The 25,396-nt window shown below is 44.9% G+C and overlaps 1 protein-coding gene across 2 annotated transcripts in view; it reads left to right on the top strand.

Moving 5' to 3' along the window:
- The window catches only part of SERPINI1 (serpin family I member 1), a 121,793-nt gene extending 97,674 nt beyond the window's left edge, over nucleotides 1-24,119 (top strand). For both annotated transcript variants that reach the window (XM_048506012.1, XM_048506013.1), the window contains 4 exons: nucleotides 6,043-6,140; nucleotides 17,536-17,622; nucleotides 20,508-20,597; nucleotides 23,776-24,119. In XM_048506012.1, the coding sequence (XP_048361969.1) occupies nucleotides 6,043-6,140; nucleotides 17,536-17,622; nucleotides 20,508-20,597; nucleotides 23,776-23,852 (352 nt within the window). In that variant the 3' untranslated portion in view covers nucleotides 23,853-24,119. The remainder of the gene's footprint in view (nucleotides 1-6,042; nucleotides 6,141-17,535; nucleotides 17,623-20,507; nucleotides 20,598-23,775) is intronic.
- The last annotated feature ends 1,277 nt before the right edge of the window (nucleotides 24,120-25,396 follow it).

Below are 25,396 nucleotides of genomic sequence, written 5' to 3' on the forward strand. Positions count from 1 at the left end.
TGTTTAAAAACCTCCAAAACCTCCACCACTCTCTGAGGCAGTGAATTCCACTGTCATCCAGCACTGACAGTCATAAAGTTCTTCCTAATGTTTAGGTGGAATCTCTTTTCCTGCACCTTGAATCCATTACTCCATGGCCTAGTCTCTGACAGTCATAAAGTTCTTCCTAATGTTCAGCCCTGACAATCAGAAAGTTCTTTCTAATGCTTAGGTGGAATCTCTTTTCCTAAATCCATTACTCCATGTCCTAGTCTCTGAGGCAGCAGAAAACAAGCTTGCTCCCTCTTCGACATGGCATCCCTTCAAATATTTAAACATAGCTACCATGTCCCCCCTTAACCTTTGCTTCTCCAGACTAAACCTCCCCAGCTCCCTAAGCCTCTCGTCATAGGGCATGGATTCCAGACCTTTTACCATTTTGGTTGCCCTTCTCTGGACACATTCCAGCTTGTCAATATCCTTCTTAAATTGTGGTGCCCAGAACTGAACACAGTACTCTAGGTGAGGTCTGACCAATGCAGAGTAGAGTGGTGCAATTACTTCCCTCAGTCTAGACACTATACTCCTGTTGATGCATCCCAGAATGTCTCCGGCCTCCACTCTCCTTCCAGGGCAAGACCTCCTCTAGTGTCAGAGTCCTTTTTGCAGATGCAGCGCTTTGCAATCTGCGCCCGCAGTCTCCAGCCATCTGGCTTTCAAAAGAACCATGCGAGGTAACAGTGATGTGCTACGTGCTCTCCCGCTGCATTCCACAGCGACTGACAGCACAGTGGAAATCCTTCATAATTAATGCGCTCGTCATTCTAATAAAAGCCTTTAAGTTCCTCCACTGTTTCCAGCAACAGGGCTTTGTCTGACAGCATGCGTCCGTGACGTTTTTAATCTGGCTCTGGTTACCTTTCCTCACCGTTGCTTTCAGGCAGAGACCATTGCTGCAGGAGTCCAGATGGCCAAGACTCTTTGATTTTGTAGCACTAATGGTCCAAATCCCTGGTTGCTTTTCTTCCCAGACACATTTTCTGCTGATCGGTGGTTTCTGCCTGTCTGTGTCTCTATGCATAATGTATGTTGGGAGGGTGGGGGAGAGGTCAAAATGATGATATAATAATAATAATCTTCAATGTGACCAGTTGTATTTATTGCAAACAGGAAGCAAAGGATGGGTATAAATGGGAAGTTCTCACAATGGAGAGATGTAGGGAGTGGTGTCCCCCAAGGATCCGTTTTGGGACCAGTGCTCTTTAACCTATTCATAAATGACCTGGAAGTAGGGGTGGGTAGTGTGGTGGCCAAGTTTGCAGATGATACCAAATTATGTAGGGTGGTGAGAACCACAAAGGATTGCGAAGAGCTCCAAGTGGACCTTGATAAATTAGGTGAGTGGGCTCAGAAATGGCAAATGCAGTTCAATGTAGCAAAATGCAAAGTGATGCACATAGGGGCAAAAAAAATCCAAACTTCACATACATGCTACAAGGGTCAGTGCTTTCAGTCACAGACCAGGAAAGGGATTTGGGCATCTTAGTTGATAGTTCCATGGGAATGTCAACTCAATGCATAGCAGCTGTGAAAAAGGCAAACTCTGTGCTGGGGAAACTGCAAGGATTGTCATGCACTTATATAAAGCCGTGGTGCAACTGCACTTGGAGTACTGTGTTCAGTTCTGGTCACCACATCTCAAAAAGGATATCGAAGAGATAGAAAAAGTGCGGAGAAGGGCAACGAGGATGATTGAGAGATTGGAGCACCTTCCTTATGAGGAGAGGCTGCAGTGTTTGGGACTCTTTAGTTTGGAGAGGAGACATCTGAGGGGGGATATGATTAAAGTCTGTAAAATTATGCATGGGGTAGAAAATGTTGACAGAGAGAAATTTTCCTCTCTTTCTCACAATACTAGAACCAGGGGGCATTCATTGAAAATGCTGGGGGGGGGGGACAATTAGGACTAATAAAAGGAAACACTTCTTCACATGACGTGTGATTGGTGTTTGGAATATGCTACCACAGGAGGTGGTGATGGCCACTAACCTGGATAGCTTTAAAAAGGGCTTGGACAGATTTATGGAGGAGAAGTCGATCTCTGGCTACCAATCTTGATCCTCCGTGATCTGAGATTGCAAATGCCTTAGCAGACCAGGTGCTCAGGAGCAGCAGCAGCAGCAGCAGAAGGCCATTGCTTTCACCTTCTGCACGTGAGCTCCCAAAGGCACCTGGTGGGCCACTGCGAGTAGCAGAGTGCTGGACTAGATGGACTCTGGTCTGATCCAGCAGGCTAGTTCTTATGTTCTTATGTATAATGACTCCAGCACGGCCTTTCCTCAAACAGAATGGAGTTGACATGGTTGAGAGCGAGTCGGCTAAAGTTAAATCCTACGAAGACGGAGGTCCTGTGGCTGGGTCGGGGAGAGTGTCCGACGGCCTTTGGCCTGCCTATGCTGCATGTTGAGGCTTTACAGCTGGCCTCATCCGCCAAAAGTCTGGGGGTGATTCTGGACCCAGTACTATCAATGGAGGCCCAGGTCACCCAAACGGCTCAGAAGGCATTTTTCCATCTGTGGCAGGCACGGCAATTGGCCCCGTATCTCTCCCGCTCTGATCTGGCCACTGTGATTCATGCAACAGTCACCTCCAGATTAGACTACTGTAACTCGCTCTACATGGGCTTGCCTTTAGCCATGATCCGGAAACTGAAACTCGCACAGAATGCAGCAGGCTTCTTATGGGAACATCGAGCAGGGACTGGATTACGCTGGTCCTATTCCATCTGCACTGGCTGCCGATCGAGTTCTGGATCATGTTTAAAGTACTGGTTCTGACCTTCAAAGCCATTCACGGCTTTGGACCTGCATACCTGAGGGACCGCCTCTCCCCACATTGCCCTGTCAGGCCCCTCCGTTCTTTGGAGGAGGACCTGTTGGTGATCCCTGGCCCTAAATCTAAAGCAATCAGGCTGGACTCTACAAGGGCCAGAGCTTTTATAGCCCTGGTCCCCACGTGATGGAACAGGCTCTCAAGGAGATCAAGACCATTGCTACAGTTCCATCTGACCTCCTGTGGGGACCAGGGGGGAGGGGGAGGGGGAGGGATGACACCATCTGACATGATATGGTTCCTAGTTTTTAATTAAATGATATTTGTTTGTACTGTGTTTTAAGTTGTATTTTATATTATGATTGTTCACCGCCCTGAGCCCTCCAGGGGAGGGTGGTCTATAAGACTAATTAATTAATTACATCATACATACGTACATACGTACGTACGTACGTACGTACACACATACATACATACATACATACATACATACATACATACATACATACATACATACATACATACATACATACATACACACACAGATTTTCCCTGCCTTCTGCAGACTTCTGGCTCTCTACCAATGCTGGTACAAAGGATCCCCAGGTTCAGCATTTGGGGGGTGGGGGGCATTAGAACAGCACCATCATGAAAGCAGCGACAAAAGAAATAGCAGCACAGCCCCAGGGCTGCATCTGCCTTTGGAGGTAACCATATCTTATCCAGCCATCCAGAACCCTACTAATAATGGAGGCACTGACTTGATTTTTCTTCCCAGTAAAGGATCAGGAAACAGCGTATCTCTGGAGTAGGCAGGAAAGTGGGTAATCTTAACTTGGAGGTGTGACCCAAGTGTGTAAAACTCCAGTTGCTGTCCAGACGTGTCAAAAATCCCTTGTCTTACTTGTATCACAAACCAGTCTATGCTGTGAGTCAGAGGTTGCCAATCGATGACTTTAATCTGTGCAGTTCCAATAGAAGAGCCTGTTGGAGAAATCCCCATGTACATCTTGGAACATGTGTGTTTCTTCAAATAGCAGCCTTCTAAACGTTTCCGGCTGAGAAAAGCCACAGAATAGTGGGGGAATGAAGTCCTTGGAGAGTGTTCCTTATCCTAATCCTGCAGGAAATGAAGAGAATCCACAACTCTGACATGACAGAGCTCCAGAAGTTAACCATTTGTGGTCTTGACCAATATAAAGGACCATCATCCCTAACTAGTAGTATGCGTAAACACATGGAGCTGCCTTATACTGTATCAGACTCTGTCTATTATGATTGGCAGTGACTGTCCTCTAGCAGTGGGTTCCAGGCTGAGGTCTTTCCCATCACCTTCTGCCAGATCCTAAAGTAGAGATGCTGAGGGTTGAATCCAAGGCCTTCTACGTGCCAAGAAGATGCTCTTATCACTAAGCCAAAGCCCCTCCCCAGAGAGTGTGGACATATCAGGCAAATGATACCACCAGGGAATGCATTTCTTTCATTTCATCAGTTTCATTTCAGTGCTCAGAATTAGGGGCTGTGCAATTAGATATTGACAACCCAATAAAATGCCCAATTATTTCTGTAATCAGATCAGCAAGGTTCCGTATTTGATAGTATAAAGACAACCTCCAACCGTAACTGACTCTAGTGTGCACAGTCCTGATAATATCAGGATTGGGAATAACCAGGGAGGCAGTGGGAGAAGCTGTGAAAGTTGAAGCACACTGCAGGCAGTGTGTGGCACTTCTGTGCGTGGCCATTAAAAGCTGATGCATTTTCAATGAGCAATAGACCTGGCCTCTGGAGTTCGGAGGCCTGGTCCACCACTGATAGATGCTCCCTGAGAGAGCAAGGGGAGGGGAGGGAGGGAGGGGTGGCATGCAAGGGAAGGGGAGGGATGGGGCCCGGCATCTGGACATGGCCCATCCACCCTAGGGGAGGGAGGGGGAGGGAGGGGTGGCAGGGAAGGGAGGGGGCCCGGCTTCTGGACATGGCCCTTAGTTTAATTGGCAAAATTAGCTGGTGGCCTGCTAATTTTCCTCTTCCTTCTCTGTCCCAGCATCTACTTCCTTGTGGGTGGGGCTTCAGCATTTATCATTTTAAAAAGCCATGGCAATAGTTTTCACTCTGGAGTATTTGTCTATTAAATCTATTAAATATCTATTAAATATCTATTAAAATTATTATTAAAATCTATTAAATATCTATTAAAATTACTTCCTGATACGATAGTAATCCCTCCAATATTTTGTGGGCACAATAACCATGACTTCCCCAACTTGTTGATAGGGACTTAAAATTACAGCTTTTGAAGTGTGGACCCCTTCACAGGCCTCTGCGATGTATACCAGTAGAACTGTTCCTTCATGCAGCTCTGCCAAGGCTGATTTTCCCTTGCCAGGTGTCTTTTTTTTTATGTGTTTTTTGAAAGAGTTCAAGCATCAGGAGAGATTTTACACTTGAAAGCAGTGTTCCTGAAAGCACCTGGCCACTGCCTGCAGCATTCCATGGTCTGGATTGCGTAGGTTGATTTGTGGGTGGCTCTTCTTGGTTTGGGACAGACGGTCAGATAGGTTGACCATCTGGCCCCATCATCCAGCTCTTTTTAGGATCCACTTTAAGGGTCTACTGACTTGTCCTCTGGAACACCAGACCTCATTCCTGGCAGCCTCTCAGAACCTCCGGTGAATATGTGTTGGTTTGGCCATCTTAGCAGAAAGTCCTTTGTGATAGATTTGGCCTTTAAAAAAGGAAGAACCTTTTTCTTATGAAGATTCATACGTTTTCCTTCAAATGTCTGCTCTTTGCAGGTTTCCTGCTTAATAATAATAATTTTGTTTTGGGTACTGTCTTTAGAATGCACTCTCCTTTGCTATTTAAAACTGACTACATTTCAGCTGGCTCCGTACACAGATGTCCCCCACCCCCCATCTGTTGGCTCAGAGTCCTTTGCTGGAGGCTTTGGGAATGATGGGGGTTGAACAAGCACAGAACAGTTAGTTTTAGGGTATTTCTGCAAATGGAACAAAGCATAGCAATAAGCTAGTTATGAGTGCCTGTTCAGTAAATACTATTCATCTTGTTCCTAATTGCTATTCTCCACGCTGAGCTACTGGCTCACCTTACTGACTGTTTCGATATTAATTCCTTTTTTTTTCTCTGTCCTGGTTTCAGTTCTGACAACTTGCAAATATGATTCTTTTGTTGGGAGTGTTTCGTGTTTCATCCTTTTAATTCTCTTTCTAGGTTCACAATAGAACAGGAAATTGATATGAAGGATGTTTTGAAGGGCCTTGGAATCACAGAAGTATTCACTCAAAGCGCTGATCTCACTGGAATGTCTGGTAAGAGGCATTTTACGCTTATTGCATTTTTTCAGTTCCAAACTAATTTGGGGTGGGGAGAGGAATGTGCTGAGATAAGGTCAAGCGAAATGAGCCTTTTTCCCCCTCTGTCCCTGTTTTTAAAAGAGAAATGGATTGAGTTGGGGTTGCCAACTCTCAGTTGGGAAATTCCTAGAGATTTGGGGGTGGGGCCTTGGGCGAGACCTCAGCAGGGTATATTGTTGTATAAACCATCCTACGAAGCAGTCATTTTTCTCTAGGGGAACTCATCTCTGTAAGTCTAGCTATTAGTTATAATTCTGGGAGATTTCCAAACTTCAGAGGGAGAGTGGCAAATTGGCCATTATAAGTTAAGGGTGCTAGCTCTGGGTTAGGACATATCTGTACAGTAGCAGAGCTGCAAGGGGACAGGAGGTGCACCGTGCACCAGGCGCACATCTGGGGTGTAGAAAATTGCCCCCAGGCCCCTCCCCCTTTTCCCCGCCCTCCCCAAGGCACCCCCCATGGCACTCCCACCCCTTCCCACACTTACCTTAGTCCCCCCGCGGCGCCCCACCCCCACCCCCTTCCCACACTTACCTTAGTTCCTTTCCTTTTTCTTGAACTTTTTCAGGCTGCAAAAGGCCTGTTCGCAGTAAAAACGGCCTGAGGAACTACAGTTCCCAGGAGACCTTGGGGCTCACAAGGTCTCCTGGGAAGTATAGTTCCCATCAGGCCAGTTTCACTGTGAACAAGCCTTTTGCAGCCTGAAAAAGTTCAAGAAAAAGTTCAAGAAAAAGAAAAACTAAAATAAGTGTGATAAGGGGGGTGCCGTGGGGGCGCCATGGGGGGGGGGCGGCAAATATAGAATGCACACCGGGAGCAGTTTGGTCCAGCTACACCTCTATACCTGTATATTTGGGGGGTGGAGCTTCAGGAGGGTAAGGGCTCGGGAGGAACTTCTGTGGGGTCTAATGCCATAGAGTCCACCTTGCAAAGTAACAATTTTCTCAAGGTAACTGATCATTGTTGCCTGGAAATCTTTTGTAATAGCAGGAGATATCCAGCCACCCCCTGGATGCTTTAAAGATTTTATTTCCCCAAAAATAAAAAAAATCGCACAGATGTGATGAAAATAAACAGGCTAGGGGGAACAGAGTGAGCTCAGCAATGTGATAAAATGGCACCAAGGAAAAAGTTGGGGGACAGTACAGAGGCATAGAAAACGTAGTAAATAGATCGCACAGCAAGGGAAAACATTTTGAAAAGGTTCCAGACTGAAGAATCGTTTTAAAAGGAGATTCATTCAAAACATTTTCACACTGGAAATAAAGCATTTTCAGAATGCAAGGGGGGGGGACCAATGTGGAACTCCATGGTGGAAATATTTTATTTTCTGCCTTAAAATGTTTTAAAGAGTTTGTGCAGAAAGGGCCACTGTAAACAGGACTAGGGTGGCTTTCAAAGAGGCTATTTGCTCCATTTTTTGATTGAAACTGCAATGGATTATCAAAGCTTTGTTGCCCATTCCCTTCTCTTTCGTTGTTTTCCCATGCTGTCCCTATGCCTTCTGACAACACCTTGGACCTGGTGAGCTGTTGAATCCCTTTTCTCTTTCGCGTGAAAGGCGTGCCATACTGCAACAGGTGGCACCCTTATTTTCCTCACCATTTTCTGCAGTGTTTCTCATTAACATGTCATTGGAAAGTGGGGCTCTGTGAGTAAAGAAAGAAGCATCTCATGAACAGGGAAGCAGTGGAGTAAGTTATGCCAAATTAAAGCTCTGTTATAGCCAGGCTTCAGTAATATCTGCAGCTCCAATGGCAGTATATTAGAAGAGCATCACAGTTTGAAAGGCACCTGGGAATTGTCCTAGATTAGAATGTTGATTTATACTGCAATGTTATAGAGAGTTCCTCTTGTCAAAGCACAGTGCTTTCAGTGGGCTTAGACTGGAGTAACTCTACATAGGATTACATGGACAAAGTGGTAGTATTTATCCTTATGTAAATACGCAGAAAAGACCTATTCCACCCAGGCTTAAGAATGCCAAACAGCACTGTAATATGGACAAAACAGTGCTGTGTTTAATAGTCACTTAATGCTATCAGTGCAAATAAAGTGCAATCACATGCAAAGCATGAAACAGAAACAACAACAAAGAAGACAATAAAACACACTTGTGCTAGGCAGTTGGCAAGTACAGAAAGGTCACTGTAATAGGAGACCGCAACAAGTCCTGGTATAGGTAGTCTCAATGCAGGGTCAAGCTAGACCATTCTCACATATAAGATGAGAGCAGGTAAGTCTCAGGTAAGTAAGATGGGAAATTCTGGATCTCACCCGTTTCTCTGCCAAGCAGCTTCGTCAACAATGTGTTTATTTCAAAAGCTTGCCCGTAACTGTCACAACCCCAGACTTGGTCAATGAAGGGATTAATACTTCAAAAGCAGAATTCTCATTTATTGATGGCAAGCATATGAAAGCTATTGACTTATATTGTCAGAACTGAGTACATTGAAATGGGCAAAACATTATATCTCCCTGCACAGATACATCAGGTACATAACCCCTGTCCCTCCCTTGTGGCAGAAAGATACTGTCACACTCACGCACTCTCACATACACACATTCCTCAACTGGCAAGAACTGGGAAGATAACACTGCAGCTTCCACACACACCCTTACCTCTGCAGCTGCAGAGATAAGGGCAGACTGGTACAGGGAAACTGGTACAGGGAATTCCCAGGGCTGCTTAAGCAGTAAGCATTCAGTAGACAGAAATATGGCAGTCTAAGACACTAGAGGGTCATGATATTAACAGGGATATTAGAGTCAAGGCATCCGCAAACATAATGCAGCTTGTACAGATTCTTAGAATCTAAAGGGCTAAACATCCAGAGTGTCCTCTTGTAGATTACATCATCTTTCTTAGTGTTTTTCCTAAAAAGGCAGAAACTCCAACTGTTCATTTGAAAATGCTTTTCCATTTTCAGCTTTTTTGAGAAAGGGCGAGAGGCAAATATTTTACTTAATAAATAAAATGTGCAGGAGGAAAGCGAAATTGAAATAATTATGCTTCGGGCTACGTGTACAGACTGCGTTCCCATCAAGAGGGGCTCAAAGTGGCTTACAACCCTCACAAAATAAAACAACCTCAGAAGTGACATACTGCCCATTGCCAGGATGGCTTTATAAATACTCATAGCCATTAAAGAATGTTTTGAAAAGAGGCCCCAAGGCATTGATGTGGTAAGAAAATTATTTCTCATGACCAGAGTGTAGATTGAATTGTCAGTCCTTAAATGCCAGGCCATCCTTTTATTTCCCAAAGCAAGTCTCAGCCGCTCCACAGCTTCTCTGATCCCAGATGGGTAAGCTGTTATAAGAGCTCTCGGGAATTTATCTACATCACCTTCACTTTTAACAAGGTATTAGCCATTCCTATCTCTAGTAAATTTTCTGTCTCCGGTCTCCAATTAGGGTCGACTCTGATGCTTGTTAAAAATTCACATTTATATAGTCTCCACCTTTTGTCCCCCGGCACTTCACGCCTGAGATTGGACACTGGATTATATTGGGGGCTGCAAATGAGCAGTAAGATATCAGCTGGGAGCTGGCTTATAGCCAAGTGACAGCAGATAATTATGCTGTCAGTATTGCACTGGGGCAGAACTGCCTCTTCAGCTGCAGCTATCGAGGTCTCGTGTCCTGTAGCACATTCCAGAACTCTCCATCTGACCTGTTTGCTGAAAGACGTTGCCCTTTTAAGACTTTCCGTATTCCCGCTGCTTAGTTTTCCAATTGCTTCTTCCTCTTCTTAGTTTTCCAATTGCTTCTTCCTCCATTCCTTTGGACACATCAAGCTCCCTTGTAGTGACTATGACCACTGTTTCTTCAAGGTCAGTATTGCCTACTCTGACTGGCAGTGGCTTTCCAGGATCCCAGGCAGAGGTCTTCCACTGCATCTCCTACCTGATCCTTTAAATGGGAAATTCTAGGGATTGAACCCAGAGCCTTCTATTTGAAAGGCAGATGCTCTTCTGTGAAGCCACGCTCCCTTCCCTGACATTTAAGTTACACTGGAGCTGAGCCGATTGAGGTGAGATTGCAGGAATAATGTCCTATCTTCACCTTGCACAAAAATATGTGGGCATGGTATAGGGTAACTGTCACTGCTGCCCTCTCTTCTACCTCCCCCCCCCCCGGCCGGGCTCCTTTCACTTCCACCCTCCCCAGTTCTCTCCCCTGCGTGCTTTCCCCTCTGTGCTGCCCTCCCATGTGTTGTGGCTTCCCTCTACCATCCAGGGTACATGAGGAGTCCTGGGTGGCTGCATGTCCCTTTAAGAGCTTTTGTTCTCCCTTCTCTTGTGTGTGGTCAGCTGACAATGGAGAAGAGAAGAAGGGGGTCTGGGAGCCCAAGAAGGCCCCTCCCTCCTGCAGCCCCCAGTCTGGGCTGGCTGCCAATTTGGAGTGGGGTGAAGGCAGAGGGTTGGCAGGGCGAGAAACACACCACATGCCACCTGTACCCACACCCTTCTCCGCTGCCGCCTTCCGAACGACTTCACCTAGCCACTCGCGTCCAGATCACCCGGAAGGGAGGCAGGCACCTTGCACGGGACTCCATGCCACCGCTTTCCAATGCCACTGCCTAGAGCCCAGAGGGAAATCTAGGGAAAATGGAGCCAGGGTGGGGGTGGGGCAGAAAACTCAGATTTTGCCCCGGGCTCCATTTTCCCTAGATACACCTCTGTGCAAAGTACAGTGTAGCTGCATCAAATCTGCGTACTACATGCAGGTTCTACATGCGTACAGTTCTACACAACAAAAAGACTCTACATAGATGCATTGGGAACGTGCACTGTTATAGAAGATGCTCATACCAAAGTTCAAGATTAGAGTCCGCCGCTCTTAACCGCTGTCTTCACCACTTCACATGACTCATATATCAGCCGACTTTATTGTGCTCATGTATTCAAGTCTCCCCAGGCACTGTGTGACTCTTGCTAAGAAACTGAATGGCCTTTTTGTTGACCTGACTGTAGCTGCCTTTGATGACAATGACATCTGGTTTGCTGAACAATTTCCTAGTGAGGAGAGCTCCGCACAGGAGTTCTCTCAGGTCAGCTTTCTTTCCAGTTCTTTCAAGAGCGTTGTGCTTCTTTATTGGTCCAGCTGCAGCCCCACCTCATCTCTTCTGCCTCCCTCCACTTGCTTCTCGATCCCATGCCTGATGGAAATTTTGTGACTTGATGAATTTCACAGAGGCTGTAAAGCTATGGAGCAATTCACGGTGGGAGACCCCTGCCTGTGCATTCTCTCCCTAGATCGAAAGGGACCAATTATGCCCTGTTGCTCTGCTGTGCATTGTGGGAACGTTTCCATCGCAGCAAAGATTTCTGTACAGACAGGCTTATGCTTATAGCGCCACTGGATCCTAGAAGCCCCATGGTTGGCAAGAGTAGTAAAAACCCTTCTCACTTCAGGAGCAGCAGCGGCATAGGGGTTAAGGGCAGGTGCATTCTACTCTGGAGGAACCGGGTTTGATTCCCCGCTCTGCCGCTTGAGCTGTGGAGGCTTATCTGGGGAATTCAGATTAGCCTGTGCACTCCCACAAATGCCAGCTGGGTGACCTTGGGCCAGTCCAGAGGTGTCAAACGTGCGGCCCTCCAGATGTTCATGTCCTACAATTCCCACTAGTCCCTCCCAACATGAGCATTGGCTATACTGGCAGGGGCTGATGGGAACTGTAGTTCATGAACATCTGGAGGGCCACAAGTTTGACACCTGTGGGCTAGTCACAGCTTTTTGGAGCTCTCTCAGCCCCGCCCACCTCACAGGGTGTTTGTTGTGGGGGGGAAGGGCAAGGAGATTGTCAGCCCCTTTGGAGTCTCCTACGGGAGAGAAAGGGGGGATATAAATCCAAACTCTCTTCTTCAAAGTTTCGCTCCTTCTGGGTCACTCCCCTGTCCAAGCCAAGAATGTCAGTTGCTGTTTTTGAGGATTTTTTTTAGCCCTTTAAATGTAATATTGCTATATCTTGCATCAATATTGTGCAGACTGCTACCATTTTTTGGTTTTTTAGGCAAATGTCAACCGTTCACCCCTGCAAGGAGTGGGGGGAGATGTGCAGCAGGCGGGGGGGGGGGAGGCAAGCCCACAGTGGGGCACCTCCTTGCATGTAAGTAAGGGAGTGTGAGGAGACCGCCCTGCAAAGGCACTGCAGGGTGAAGAGCGGTGCTAGAAGCACTCCATGCATAATGGGCCAGGGTAACTAATACGAGATTGAGACATCCCCATTCTGATAAATATAGCACAGCCCAGTTTCAATGTCTGCATTCTGTGCCCAGAGAGGAGGAAGGGCTGATTTCTACTGTTATTACATTGACGGTCCTGTCCAGTAAACACGAGCTCTCATAATTTATGATAATGCAGTTTGTGAAAACTCCCAGCATCACAGCAGATGACCTATATGCTCTACCTAATCACTGTTTGTTTTCTTCGCTTCCACAAATTCCTCTAGGCCTTTTATTAGCATGCTGCTGATTTATTATTTTGCGCAGCACCAAGAGGGACCACATATCTTCTTGTCTATTGTGTAAATGTGTATTTTCTTTTGTTTTTAAATCAAGTTTATGTCATTTTAATTCATCGCCGTGCCATTCCAGCAGTCTATGAGGAGGAGAATGATTGCACAGTTGTTTCTCGCCAACTCATCATTTTTATATACTTTGTTCTATGTTCCTTCTTAGGCAGCAAACCTATGAACCTCTTGGCTTGGATCAGGTGGTAATTTCTGCTGACATATCAGATTTCCACCCCACTGTAGCCCAGAATGCTACCCAAATATTACTTCTGGTGGATGTGGGTTCCCCAAGAATCATCAAACAACAAAACAATATAAAACAAAATACAGACAATATAATCAAAAATACATTAAAAGGTTAGAGACCTTGAAAGATTAGAGAGCTGGGCCAAAACTTAACAAAATGAATTTCAACAGAGAGAAATGTAAGGTAGTACACTTAGGCAGAAAAAAAAATGAAATGCACAGATATAAGATGGGCCTTATCCCCTCCTCCAAGGGATATTAATTCCTTTACTGAGATATTTATTCCCTGCTTTTCTCCCCAGTGGGGACTCAAAGCAGTTTACAGTGTCATAAGAACATAACATAAGAACAAACCAGCTGGATCAGACCAGAGTCCATCCAGTCCAGCTCTCTGCTACTCGCAGTGGCCCACCAGGTGCCTTTGGGAACTCACATGCAGGAGGTGAAAGCAATGGCCTTCTGCTGCTGCTGCTCCTGAGCACCTGGACTGTTAAGGCATTTGCAATCTCAGATCAAAGAGGATCAAGATTGGTAGCCATAAATCGACTTCTCCTCCATAAATCTGTCCAAGCCCCTTTTAAAGCTATCCAGGTTAGTGGCCATCACTACCTCCTGTGGCAGCATATTCCAAACACCAATCACACGTTGCGTGAAGAAGTGTTTCCCTTTATTAGTCCTAATTCTTCCCCCCAGCATTTTCAATGTATGCCCCCTGGTTCTAGTATTGTGAGATATATAGCAGTGGTTCTCAACCTTCCTAATGCCGCGACCCTTTAATACAGTTCCTCATGTTGTGGTGACCCCCAACCCTAACATTTATCCATTTTACAGATGGAGAACACTGATGCAGAGAGTCTTAGGTGACCCCTGTGAAAGGGTTGTTCGACCCCCTAAAGGGGTCCCAACCCCCAGGTTGAGAATCACTGCTATATATGCATCACCTCGTAATTTCTGCAACAGACCTCTACTTGTGTGTTTCGCTGCCAAGTCACAACTGACTTACGGCAACCCCCATAGGGTTTCCAAGGCAAAAGACGTTCAGAGGTGGTGTCATTCCCCCTTCCTCTACTTTATCCTCACGTCAAAAACCCCGTGAGGCAAGTTGGGCTAAAAGAGAGTGGTCTAAGGTCACTCATCGAGCATCCATGGCAGATTGGGTATTTGAGCCTTGCTCTTTGAGATCTTAGGCCCGTTCTGCACAGGCCAATAAACACAGGTGTAGGATGCTTTTAAAAAAACTGTTTTTGGGGGGTGGGGGGACTTCACACAGATTCTGCTCCCAAAGTGAGTCTGCCCTGTTTTAATTCCCCCAAACTGGGGTTTTTTGAAAATCACTAAACTAGTGAGTCTTTTAAAAAATCTCAGGTTGCAGCTGCTTGCAAGTGAATGGCTGGGCAGGAGGCACCTCCTTTTTCTTTAAAAAAATTGTGCGGCTTACATCTGCGTAGCTATGTAGGTGCAGATGGTTGTATCGTGAGACATTGGCAGGGCTGTGGGGGTTTATTTGTGCATGCCTGCGTGGCTACACAACAGTGGGAAGTAAATTTTTAAAAACAGATGCGTCTCCGTGCGAAGGCGTGACAGCAGCCCGGATTGTTTCTGTGGGCGCTAATTGCTGCCTGCACACACGCATGAGAACACGAAAACAGGAAAACGGGTTCCTTTATCCCAACTGCAACCCGTTATGCATTTGCTGTGTGGAAGGGGCCTAAGTGAGCCACGCCTTCCTCAGTCACCCGCCAGTGTGATACTGAGGTAGAAATTTCTGCCTTTTCCTGCCTCTGCCGTAAAGCACTAGTTCTGAGGCACGCCTTCCTCAGTCACCCGCCAGTGTGATACTGAGGTAGAAATTTCTGCCTTTTCCTGCCTCTGCCGTAAAGCACTAGTTCTGTCTGGTTGCTGTCAGAAAGAGGAGGCTCACGCCCCATTGATGGTTAGCTTGATCCAGCAGAGCAATTCTTGTGTTTGTACTGCCCGCAAACCCTATTTAGCTCCAGCAGAGTGCTGATGCAGCAGGACCATAGGACTGAGCCATAAAGCACAGAAAACGGCCGATGCCTTGAATTTGTTTGCATTTCATCCGCAAGATGGATGTTTTCCAGCTGAGTTGTATTTTATGCTCTTTTACCTTCGCCCAAACTGAGAGCAGCCTCCCCCCCCCCACATACCCCACCCCTAATTTTACACATTTGAAATGAACTCTTCTACCATTTAAAGCAGAGGTCTTCAAACTATGGCCCTCCAGATGTTCATGGACTACAATTCCCATCAGTCTCTGCCAGCATGGCCAAGTGGCAGGGCTGATGGGAATTGTAGTTCCTGAACATCTGGAGGGCCATAGTTTGAAGACCCCTGATTTAAAGCTTAAGTTGTTTATGGAGAAACCTCGAGCATTAAGCATATGGAAGGAAAATGAATAGGCTCCACAGCAGAGCTCTTGATTTTTTTTTTCAGTGGTGTCCCAGGCTCACAGGTTGCTTTATCAAATTAAATACCCAGAAATATTTTTGAAGCACCGTCTTTCAATAAACTGGCTTTCGGACTTGACATGTTGAATATAACACATGGGGTTTTTTTCTTTGTTTTATTACAAAAGCTGCTCTCCCCTTTCAGCGTTAAAACAATGAGAAATTGAAACAGATGAGCAGGGTTTTTTTATTTTTTTGTCTGAACAGGCATGCAAAATAGGACTGCATAAAATAGGACTATTTGTGTCCTGACACAGATCTGGAGCTTGGATGCAGCACTCTTCCATCAGCTGGATCAAACTGCTCAGGGACGTTTCCCACCCCACGTGTTATTTACTGTGCAAACCATTGTAGAGGCACTGCAGTATAAGCCCATTGAAATCAAAGGGTTTAGACTGGATTAACTTGGCCTGGGGTTGCAGAGTCAGTTTTTCACCTGTGAGGTCAGTTGTCAGCTGATGTGGATTAGGCGCTCCATTCTGAGTTAAACCTTACTCACACACGCATGCAGGACTCTCCAGCCCCCCTCCCCTCCCCCACCAGCTGTTTTAAGATCTGGGAAGGGGAAAAGACTGGCCTTTGTTGTAACTGTCTTATTTACCTCACCGATCAGGTATTTCAAGCATTTGGAGTAGAGGGCTCACGAGGAAAATGGAAACCTCACTATGCCACGTGGAGCCCACTGGAATGGGATAAAATGTGATCGTCTGCCATGTCAAAGATCAAAATAGACCTCTTTTCGCCAAGTTAGAGGCAGTGAATTTGGAAGAAAGGCCTGACTCAGTGTAGGAAGAGATTTGCCATGAGAGCACCTTTTCCACTATGTTTTCATCCTCTGCTTCAGGAGCATTGTGATTAGAGGAACCACTTATGAAAGGATTGGCGGATGGATGATCTTGCTTTGGAGCAAGGGAATGGGATGTTGGACTACATGACTTCTGAGTACTTCAGCTTCAACTTATAACCTTTATTAGGCATAAAAAATAAAAGGATATATATGCAAATTAAAACAGGATCAAGTTATCTTCTGTTATTCTTAAGTACATGTGGCAATCACTTGCAGAAGTAATTTTGCAGTCTCTTCCAGTATCTCTATTTTTTCTTGTTTAGAAGTAGAGCAATTCCTGAACTGGCTGAGCAAATTATGTAGCTTGTGGTAGCAAATATCTGATGCTCGCATATCTGATGCTTACATATTTAGGACAGAAGAAGATCGTATGAGTAAGAGTCTCCACTTTATTCAAATAATATGGACAGAATCTTTCATTGAATGGTATGGAAAGTTGTCGTCCCTCCTCTACTGCTGACGGAAACTCATTGCGCCTAGCTCGAGTTAGAGCCCATCTCTGCCTAGAGTCCAATACTAGATCGATATAATGTGTCAACTGCCGATATGTTGGTATTATATTGTAATATACAGGAGAGCACGATTTGTTTGTCAGTGCTAAAAGTAGCTGTTGAAATGCTTCCAATGAAAAACCTAAGGATTTAATATGTTTGAGACTTAGTGACTTCACAACTCTCCATGAAACCCTATGTGAAATCTCTTGAAACTTTTGTCCAAAGCAGATACGGGTATGAATATGTGGATAGATCACCTGCACAGTTAAACCAGGCAGATCCTTTCTGCTTTTACCTGTTTCTACCCTGAATCTCTACCCATACAATGCAATGTAATAATGCAATACAATAGTATAGTTTTATTTAAGATTAAGTAGATTGGGTTTGAATGAATAATAATAGCTATGGTTATTATAGATAACTACACAGTCATGGCTAATTATATACTTTGACAATAAATAATGCATAGTGTAAACTGGGTGAGGCTGAGAGAAAAAGCTGACTGGATCCAATCCACGGATTCCTTTCCACTTCCTCAATGGAAAAGCCTGCCTTTGACTGAAATATTCTTCTTCAGGAAGAGGTTTTAAGGCCTGGTCACATAATCCAATCCATTATTACTTTAAAAGTGCCTGAAGGCTATCCTTGTGGGTCATATCCAAAGCCTGCTTTCCTCTAATCATTCATCAGAAGAAATCGTCGGTTCTTGGGGGGGAAAATTCTAAATTGACTATGTATTCTTTACCTTTCTTCTCTCTCCTTTTCTTTCTCCCAGACAACAAAGAACTTTACCTTTCCAAAGCCGTCCATAAGGCTTTTCTAGAAGTTAACGAAGAAGGCTCCGAAGCAGCTGCTTCTTCAGGTATTCAGCCCCTAAAAACTGTGTGCTGGCAATATTAACAGGCGGCCCGGCGCAGTCTGCAGATCAACAGCAGGAGCTACGACTTCTGAAGTCCATGATTCCAGTTTCTGTTCAGTTGTGGTTCAGATTGAGGAGTGGTAAAGCAGATGTTTTGCATGCGGAAAGTCCCCGGTTCAATCCCTATTATCTCCTATTAATAGGATTATCAGCTCTGGGTTGAGAAATACCTGGAGATTTTGAGGATAGAGATTGGAGAGGGTGGAGTTGGGAGAGGGAGGGTTTTCAGCAGGCTGCAATGCCATAGAGCCCACTATCCAAGAGGTCAGTTTTCTCCAGGCAAACTGATGTCCATTGCCTGGAAATCAGTTGTAATCCCAGGAGATCTCCAGCCACCACCTGGAGGTTGACCTATTCAGAAGGTCAGATAGCAGATGATGTGAAAGATCTGAGATCTTAGAGTTGGTGCCCGTCAAGGTAGACAATACTAACTTCAATAGACCAACCATCTAATTCAATATAAGGCTGCTTCGTGTGTTCAGACTCCAGCTCAGTTACTTACTGAGTTGCCTTAGGCAAGCTGTTAAAGACTTCAGCTTCCTCACCTGGCGTTTGTGGAGGGGGCGGCATGTTCTTAATGTCAGTGTCCCAGAATTCATTCCAGGGGCTCCTGTGATGGGAGCTGGAAATAGGTTTTGCCTTAATGTCCAGTGCTGACAAAGTTGGGTAACTATTTTTGCTCTGGTGATTGGGAACCATTCTGGGAACTGGAAGCCAGACCCTATATCCTGTTCATTTCTGCATTGTCTACAGTCAGGGGACAGGTGTGTGAATTTGTATATTCAGTTTCTCAGCCAAGAAAACCCTGAAGTTCATTCATTTAAACTAGTACAGTGGGCCTTTCCCCACTCTCCCCTATTCCCCCTATGCCGCACGCTATCCCTGGCACGCACCCGAGCGTCCCCACAACCCCGCGTTCTGCACGGGGTCATCAAAAGGCGCCCTTTGCAAGAGTGCCAGGGATGCCTCGCGCTGAGGGGGCGCGACAGCGGCAGCATCGGGGCGGCTGCGCTGTCACCGCCCCTCTTGTGGGGAGTGCCGGGGGACCCCGCGCTACTCTCCTCAAGTAGCGCAGGGCTTAAGGTAAGTGGGGAAAGGCCCAGTGTCAAATTAGGGGACTGAAGTATCAAAGAGAAGGGTCGAGGATTCCATTTGTGCCGGTACTGGGAGCACCATGTTGGATTTTATCTACCATTACAGCTATACAGTTTAGCGGCATCAGACTGAAAGAGGTTTTTCTCCCTCTCAATGCTAGAACCACCCGATAAAGTTGAGTCAGGTCAGGAAAGAGAAAAGAAAGAGCTTCTTTAAGTAATTAACTTGTAGAATTCACTGCCAGTAAAGTTCAGCAATGTGGTAATGTTATGGCCTGGACTTTGAGAGGGAATCAGATTTATGAAGGTCTACCATGTTGAATAAGGGGAACCTTCATTTAAAGAAGCTGCAAACCTCTGGATATTAGTACCAAGAGGCAACCTCAGGGTAAGATCTCAGCCTCCATGCCCTGTTGTCGACCCTCCAGGGCAGTTGTGTGAAACAGGTTGCTGTACTAGATGGACCATCTCTGGTCTGATCTATCAGGGCTCTTTTTATGTTCCTATCTGATTAGGTTGTGAGACACATTTGTCGCTGAAAGAGCTGGAAATAGCATTGAGGCATAGTTGCATTTTGATAAGGGTGCCCAGATATGTGCTGTAACAGAGAAAGGGGAGAAAGTGTCTAGTTGTGATGGAAAGACCAGATGGTAGAACCATTTGCTTCTTGCATGTAAATATTGCTTTTTTCCCACCAGAAAATAAAGTGTGTTTTTTTAAAAGCTTGATTTGCATCACCAAGTGAGCTCCATCATTACTATTTTTCCATCAGAAGAAAAGCATTCGTGTTTGTGGCGAGTCTGCTTGCTGCCCTAAATTCTGGCTGGAAAACCGCATTTCCCAGTCTATGCAAAGATTAGACTCCTGCCGGGGCATGCTTAGTGCTTTGGATTAGGGGGTGGGATTGTAGATGAGCTGATGCAATCAAGATAAAAGTTAATAAAATACTGTGGGCCAGTTCTCTCGGAACTCTCTCAGCCCCACCTAGGTCACAAGGTGTCTGTTGTGGGGAGAGGAAGAGGAGTTCGTAAGCCACTTGGAGACTCCCTTCAGTAGAGAAAAGTGGGTATAAAGCCCACTTGTATTCTTCTTCAGTGTCACTTTTAGTTTCATACTATCATGCATCAGTGAGCACTCAATTGCTTGTCCCCACCCACTGCAGTCTCTCCTTTCCACCACTGATTGGGCAGGCGTAATTGGAAGTAACCAAAAGAAGTCATGAAAGTTTTCATAACTTAATTAGTCTTTGCAAGTCTACTCAAACCCAGAATGTAGAGTTCCTATAAGGCACGAATGCACTCAAGGTTGTTACGGTCAAAGCTATGTCTCACAAAATGCACTCGAACTCCGTCTAACATAAATGGGTGGCCGTACTGCCAAACAAGACCCATGGGAATGTCCATTGTGTAACTTTCCAAGCTCTTCCTCTTTGTAAGTTACAAGCTGTTCCCCCAGCAGTAGAAATAAATTGCACACCTACCAGCCGTGAATCATTCCTGGAGCGTAGCTAGACAGGAGTGTCTGAGCCAGTTTCTCTTTGATTTAGGATTCTAGCTGTGTGTCTTATTGTCACCCTCTGCAAGTGCAGTTGGTTCTCAGTTCTGGTTTGTGCGCTTCATGTGTCATGAATTGTGTGATGCAGAAAAAACAGAGCAATTGTGTCAAAGAATGACTGCTGGGATATTTCAGCGGTGGCCTCTTTGTTTTCTCTCTTCCCTTCCCTCCCACCCCCAGGAATGATAGCGATTAGTCGGATGGCAGTTCTGTACCCCCAGGTTATAGTGGATCATCCATTTTTCTTCGTGGTCAGAAACAGACGAACAGGTAAGCATGTGGTCCTTTTCCTCCACATTTCTTGTTTTCCCCATTAAATCCTCACTACAATCTTCCTGTGTCAGATGCAAGAAGCTGTTGATATGGAACCAACTCATCAAAAATACTCATCAATGAGTGAATCCCTGTCATTTCAGTAGGGTTGGGCTTAATGTCTAAACACAAAGAATTGCACCTCAACTTCCTTTTCAAAGGAGAGGCTTCAATTGGCCTGAGCCTCTCTCCAACTGTTTATGTTACTATCTGATTGGTGATCATGAAGAAGGTCAAAGTGTGGGGAGAGGCAGATGTGACGTAGACTCCCATTTTGGCCAGTGTTGGCTTTTCCTCTCACCCTGGAAAGCAATCGAGAACAACAGTTGCTTTGAAATTGACTTTAGAGAAGTGTGGTTAAGAGCCGTGCACTCTAATCCAGAAAACTGGGTTTGATTCCCCACTCCTCCACATGAGCAATGTGGAGAACAGGGTTTGTTTCCCTATTCCTATGCATGAAGCCTGCTGGGTGACCTTGAGCCAATCACAGTTCTGTCAGAACTCTCTCAGCCTCACTTACCTAACAAGGTGTCTATTGTGGGGAAGGGGAAGGAAGGTGATCGTAAGCTGCTTTGAGATTCCTTTAAGGTTGAGAAAAATGGGGTATAAAAGCCAACTTTTTGGAACTGTGAACTTAACCACTTTACTTCTGGTACCTGGGAGGGTTTTTTTTTTAATTCCTTCTGCCTCTGGCTCATGTTGAGTTGCTCATCATGCTGCTCAGTCATTGGGTCCTCTGACTTGTTCTCCAATAAGGGGGAAAGCCAATTTTTTGGGTAAGTTTGTATGTTTGGTTCTTTGTTTTACGTGTGAAAAAATAACAGTCGTTATGGAATATCTTGTGAAAATCTATTCAAGCAGAGAAGTGGTGTCAGGATTTTCAAATTTACAGGAAGCAGCAGATTGTGAACACTGGGACACCTTTCAGAAATAACTATCGAACTATTTTAATTATGTGCATGAAGCTAGAGTTAACTTTTTAATCAAAGATGAGAGAGCTGGAAGTCAATATATGATATGCCCCGAAGATGTGGTTGGGGGGTTTTCTTTGTAAGTTTGTCTGTTTGGTTGTTTATGTGTGAAAAAATAAAAATTGTTGTTTTTTTAAAAAAGAGGAAAGCCATGACAATCAAAACAGCAATTCTACAGCAGATAGGAGAGGGCGCAGATCTGCTATGCATGTATGTGCAGATCAGGAAATCGTTGCACATTTCAGCCTTCCAATTCATGCATATGTATCCAGACAATTTATGTACTCATGCACACAATGATGAAGGGTATGTTCTTCCAGATGCCCCTTTTTGGGGAAAAATATCTGACATAAGCCGAAGCTAATGGGCACTTCCCTTGACACCTTCTTGGAGTAATTTGCAATTATCTGATATTTTGAAAATGAGTTTTGAGAAGCCCTTTTAACCCAGGGATGTGAGTGAGATTGGCAGTAAAATCCCAGTAATGAACCAGACTCTTACATCCTTCTCCACAGAAGAGTCCTGATAGTCTTCTCTCATCAGTCCACCTTGCCTTTGATGCTGCCAGAGCATTTGCCTTAGACAGTCTGCCAGGCTGCCTACTGAAGAATTCCTCCAAGAGCCCCTAGTGAGATCAATTCTTTATCTGCTGGACAAGACTGATAAGCAATGCTTGCTTTATAATGGATCTGACTAGCAACAGTCTATTGAGCTCTCTACCTGAAGGGCATATCTGCAAGTTCTACCATCCAGGAAAATTCCCTGCTAACAGTCTCACTGAAAAGCCCAATTAGATAGGACTTACTGTGGTTTTTTCAAATGTCGGGCTTTGGGTGAGTCTGTTCTTTTGTTTGTTTGACAGCAACTGGAGAGGATGGGTAAGGGGAGATGAAACCCAGTCCCCTCCATGGTGTTACAGTTTCTGTGCTCCATAGTAAGAATTATTTTTGACCAGCTTGGTTTGGGCTCCATTCTTAAGTCAGACTGGAAGAAAATATCGATTTAAATTGATCCAGTGCCAGGAGGTAAAAAGGAAGTGGGCTTTGAGTTCCATTAACTAGGAACTTCACTTTCTGCTAAAAGAGAAATTTTTTTAAAAAAAACACAAGAGAAACCAGCCATTGTCCGCTTTACATGCAAGCAAGTGAACTGCTTATCATGTTTCGATTGCTGAGCGTTTCAGGGCCAGTTACAAAGATGACCCATAAAATATATATTTATTTATTTATTTATTTATTTATTTATTTATTTATTTATTTATTTATTTGTATGCCGCCCTCCCCGAAGGCTCAGGGCGGTTTCCAACAAAATAAAAAGTTAAAACATCATATATATAAGTTAATTAAAATACATAAAATATTAGACTAGAGATGGCTTCAGCTATTCTATTCCCCCTTTTATGAACCCACGGGAGGCCAGATGTTTGCTTTTTGTTGCAGTTGATATCATCCCAGCTGGCCAAACGCCTGGCAGAACAGGTCCGTTTTACAGGCCCTGCGGAAACTTTGTAAATCCCGCAGGGCCCTGATCTCACCTGGAAGCCTGTTCCACCAAGTAGGGGCCAGAGCCGTAAAAGCCCTGGTCCTTGTAGAGGCTAGCCGGATCGCCTTGGGGCCAGGGATCACAAGTAGGTCCGTCTCCGATGAACGGAGGGGCCTAGAAGGGCGATATATTCCACTAGCTGTAGTGCTTTCCTCTGTCTCCTCGCCTTCACTGTTAGTGGCATAAATCTGTGGGATCCAATCCCAGATTTTCTGAACAGTCCTCCATAATAACCCTTGTTTCCTGACAGGCAGTGTTGTGTAGTGGGTAGTGTGTCAAACTAGGATCCAAGAGAACCAAGTCTGAATCCTCACCCTGCCTTAGAGGTTGGCTGGGTACTGTTGGGCCATACTTTGTCAGCCTCACCTGTGAGGATAAAATAGAGCAGGACAAAATGAAGTTGAAGGTCGCTTTGAGTCCCTATTGAGGAGAAAAGTGGAGTATAAATAAATAAACTATTATGAGGTTATAAGTCGTCTTTGTGAGTTATCCAGCCTTGAATAGTTGGGAGTAGAACTAGATTTTGCACCATGAGGAGGAAAAGACAGTATCATGACTGTTCTGTCTTTCATGGCTGTGAATGATTTCTGTCCTTCTTTCTGTCTGACTGTCTCTCTCTTTAGGCACTATAATCTTCATAGGAAGAGTGATGCACCCAGAAGCTATGAATACAAGTGCTCATGACTTTGAAGAACTTTAACCTCCACAGGGCACACAGAGATACAAACACAAAGAAAATAAGCACACTGAGTTTGCAGTCGATGTATTTAAGGGTTGCCGTATTTTTGTTTTTGCAATGTTACCTTTGAGACACCATTGAAAAGAAGAAGACGAAAATGTTCCATTTAATGTCAGCTAGAAATTGCAGGCCATGGTTGTGGAAGAAATGCTTTCAGTATTCAAGTAACTGTTGTTGTCTTGTGAATTGTTGTATTGGTCCTTTAAATAAAAGCCCTCTCCCGATTAATGGCTGTGCTTCCTGATTCAGCGAGTTCTAATGCAGAACTCTCCCAATGCAGTCATTTCCAAATCATGGAAGAAGATACCCAGTGTGGCGGGAAGAAGAAACTGATGGAGCAGTGGGAGCATAATGAGGTGGGGAAGCACCATCACATAATGCCACAACATCATTTCTGGTTACATGTCTGGAACTGACATCACAGAAGGGCTCTAGGAATTTCCCGAAACTCTATGGTTTGTTTTGGTTTGGGTTTTTGGAAAATTCTAGAAAGATGCTGTGACATCACTTCCAGATACCTAATAGGAAGTGATGTTGCAGTGTCTCACTGTGCCCCACTCCCATACTTCCCAGCAGATGGCTTGCAACCCCAGGTACACTTGGAAAACTCAGTCTTTAATCACAAAAAGATGTAGCATAATGATCTCCTTTCAAAGGGATTCCTGTAAGAGTCACCACTTCATCATGGTGAGGAAAGCAGGCTATAAATGGAGTAAAACTGTTCTGCCAGTAGTCTGGATTCATTCCTGAATCAGTCATTGTTGAAGACACATGGAAAACAGCTTCTCTGAGAGGAAGTGGTTCTGACCATCCCAGGTACAATCATTAGCATGCCTCCTGCTGTAACTCTGATCAAAATGTCCAAGATCTTTGGCTCTGATACATAAAGGCACTACCATGTCGAAACTGTTTGCTTTTGCAAGTGGCGCAGTTTCATAATCAATGGGGAGAAGTGAATAATTTATCAGATTTTAATGTTTTCCTCCCTGCACACAGATTAGTGGAATGAATGTGCTTCTTTCGCAATGCAATAACAGGGATTGTTCATGCAACCCTTCCCCCCCAAAAAACCATCCCATAGAATAACAACTGCAATGGTATTTAGATCCAGTTAGGTTATAAAAGCAAGATGGCCCTAAGAGAAGTCCCACGAGAAATAAGATACTAGATGAGACCAATAGTCCAGCTTGTCAGACATCCTATTTCATATAGTGGCCAAACAGTTGCCCTCTATGGCAAACATAGAGCACAAGGCCTTCTGGTCTTCACTGATTTATTGCCTCTGGATATGAAGGTTCCCCTTAGTTATCATAGCTAGTAGCCATTAATGAACCAATCCTCCATAATTCTTTCTAGCCTCCTTTTAAAGCCATCTGTGCTCGTGGGTATCATTAGATCCACAGGAAGTAGGGTTGAAAGTTGCTAACATTCCACCCATTTCCACAGTGAGTCACTGGTTTCATGGCTTATTTTTTGGGGACAGAAGAAGCTCAGGATAAGGTATA

Source organism: Sphaerodactylus townsendi, linkage group LG08 (assembly GCF_021028975.2).
Source record: "Sphaerodactylus townsendi isolate TG3544 linkage group LG08, MPM_Stown_v2.3, whole genome shotgun sequence".
Taxonomy (NCBI): Eukaryota; Metazoa; Chordata; class Lepidosauria; order Squamata; family Sphaerodactylidae; genus Sphaerodactylus; species Sphaerodactylus townsendi.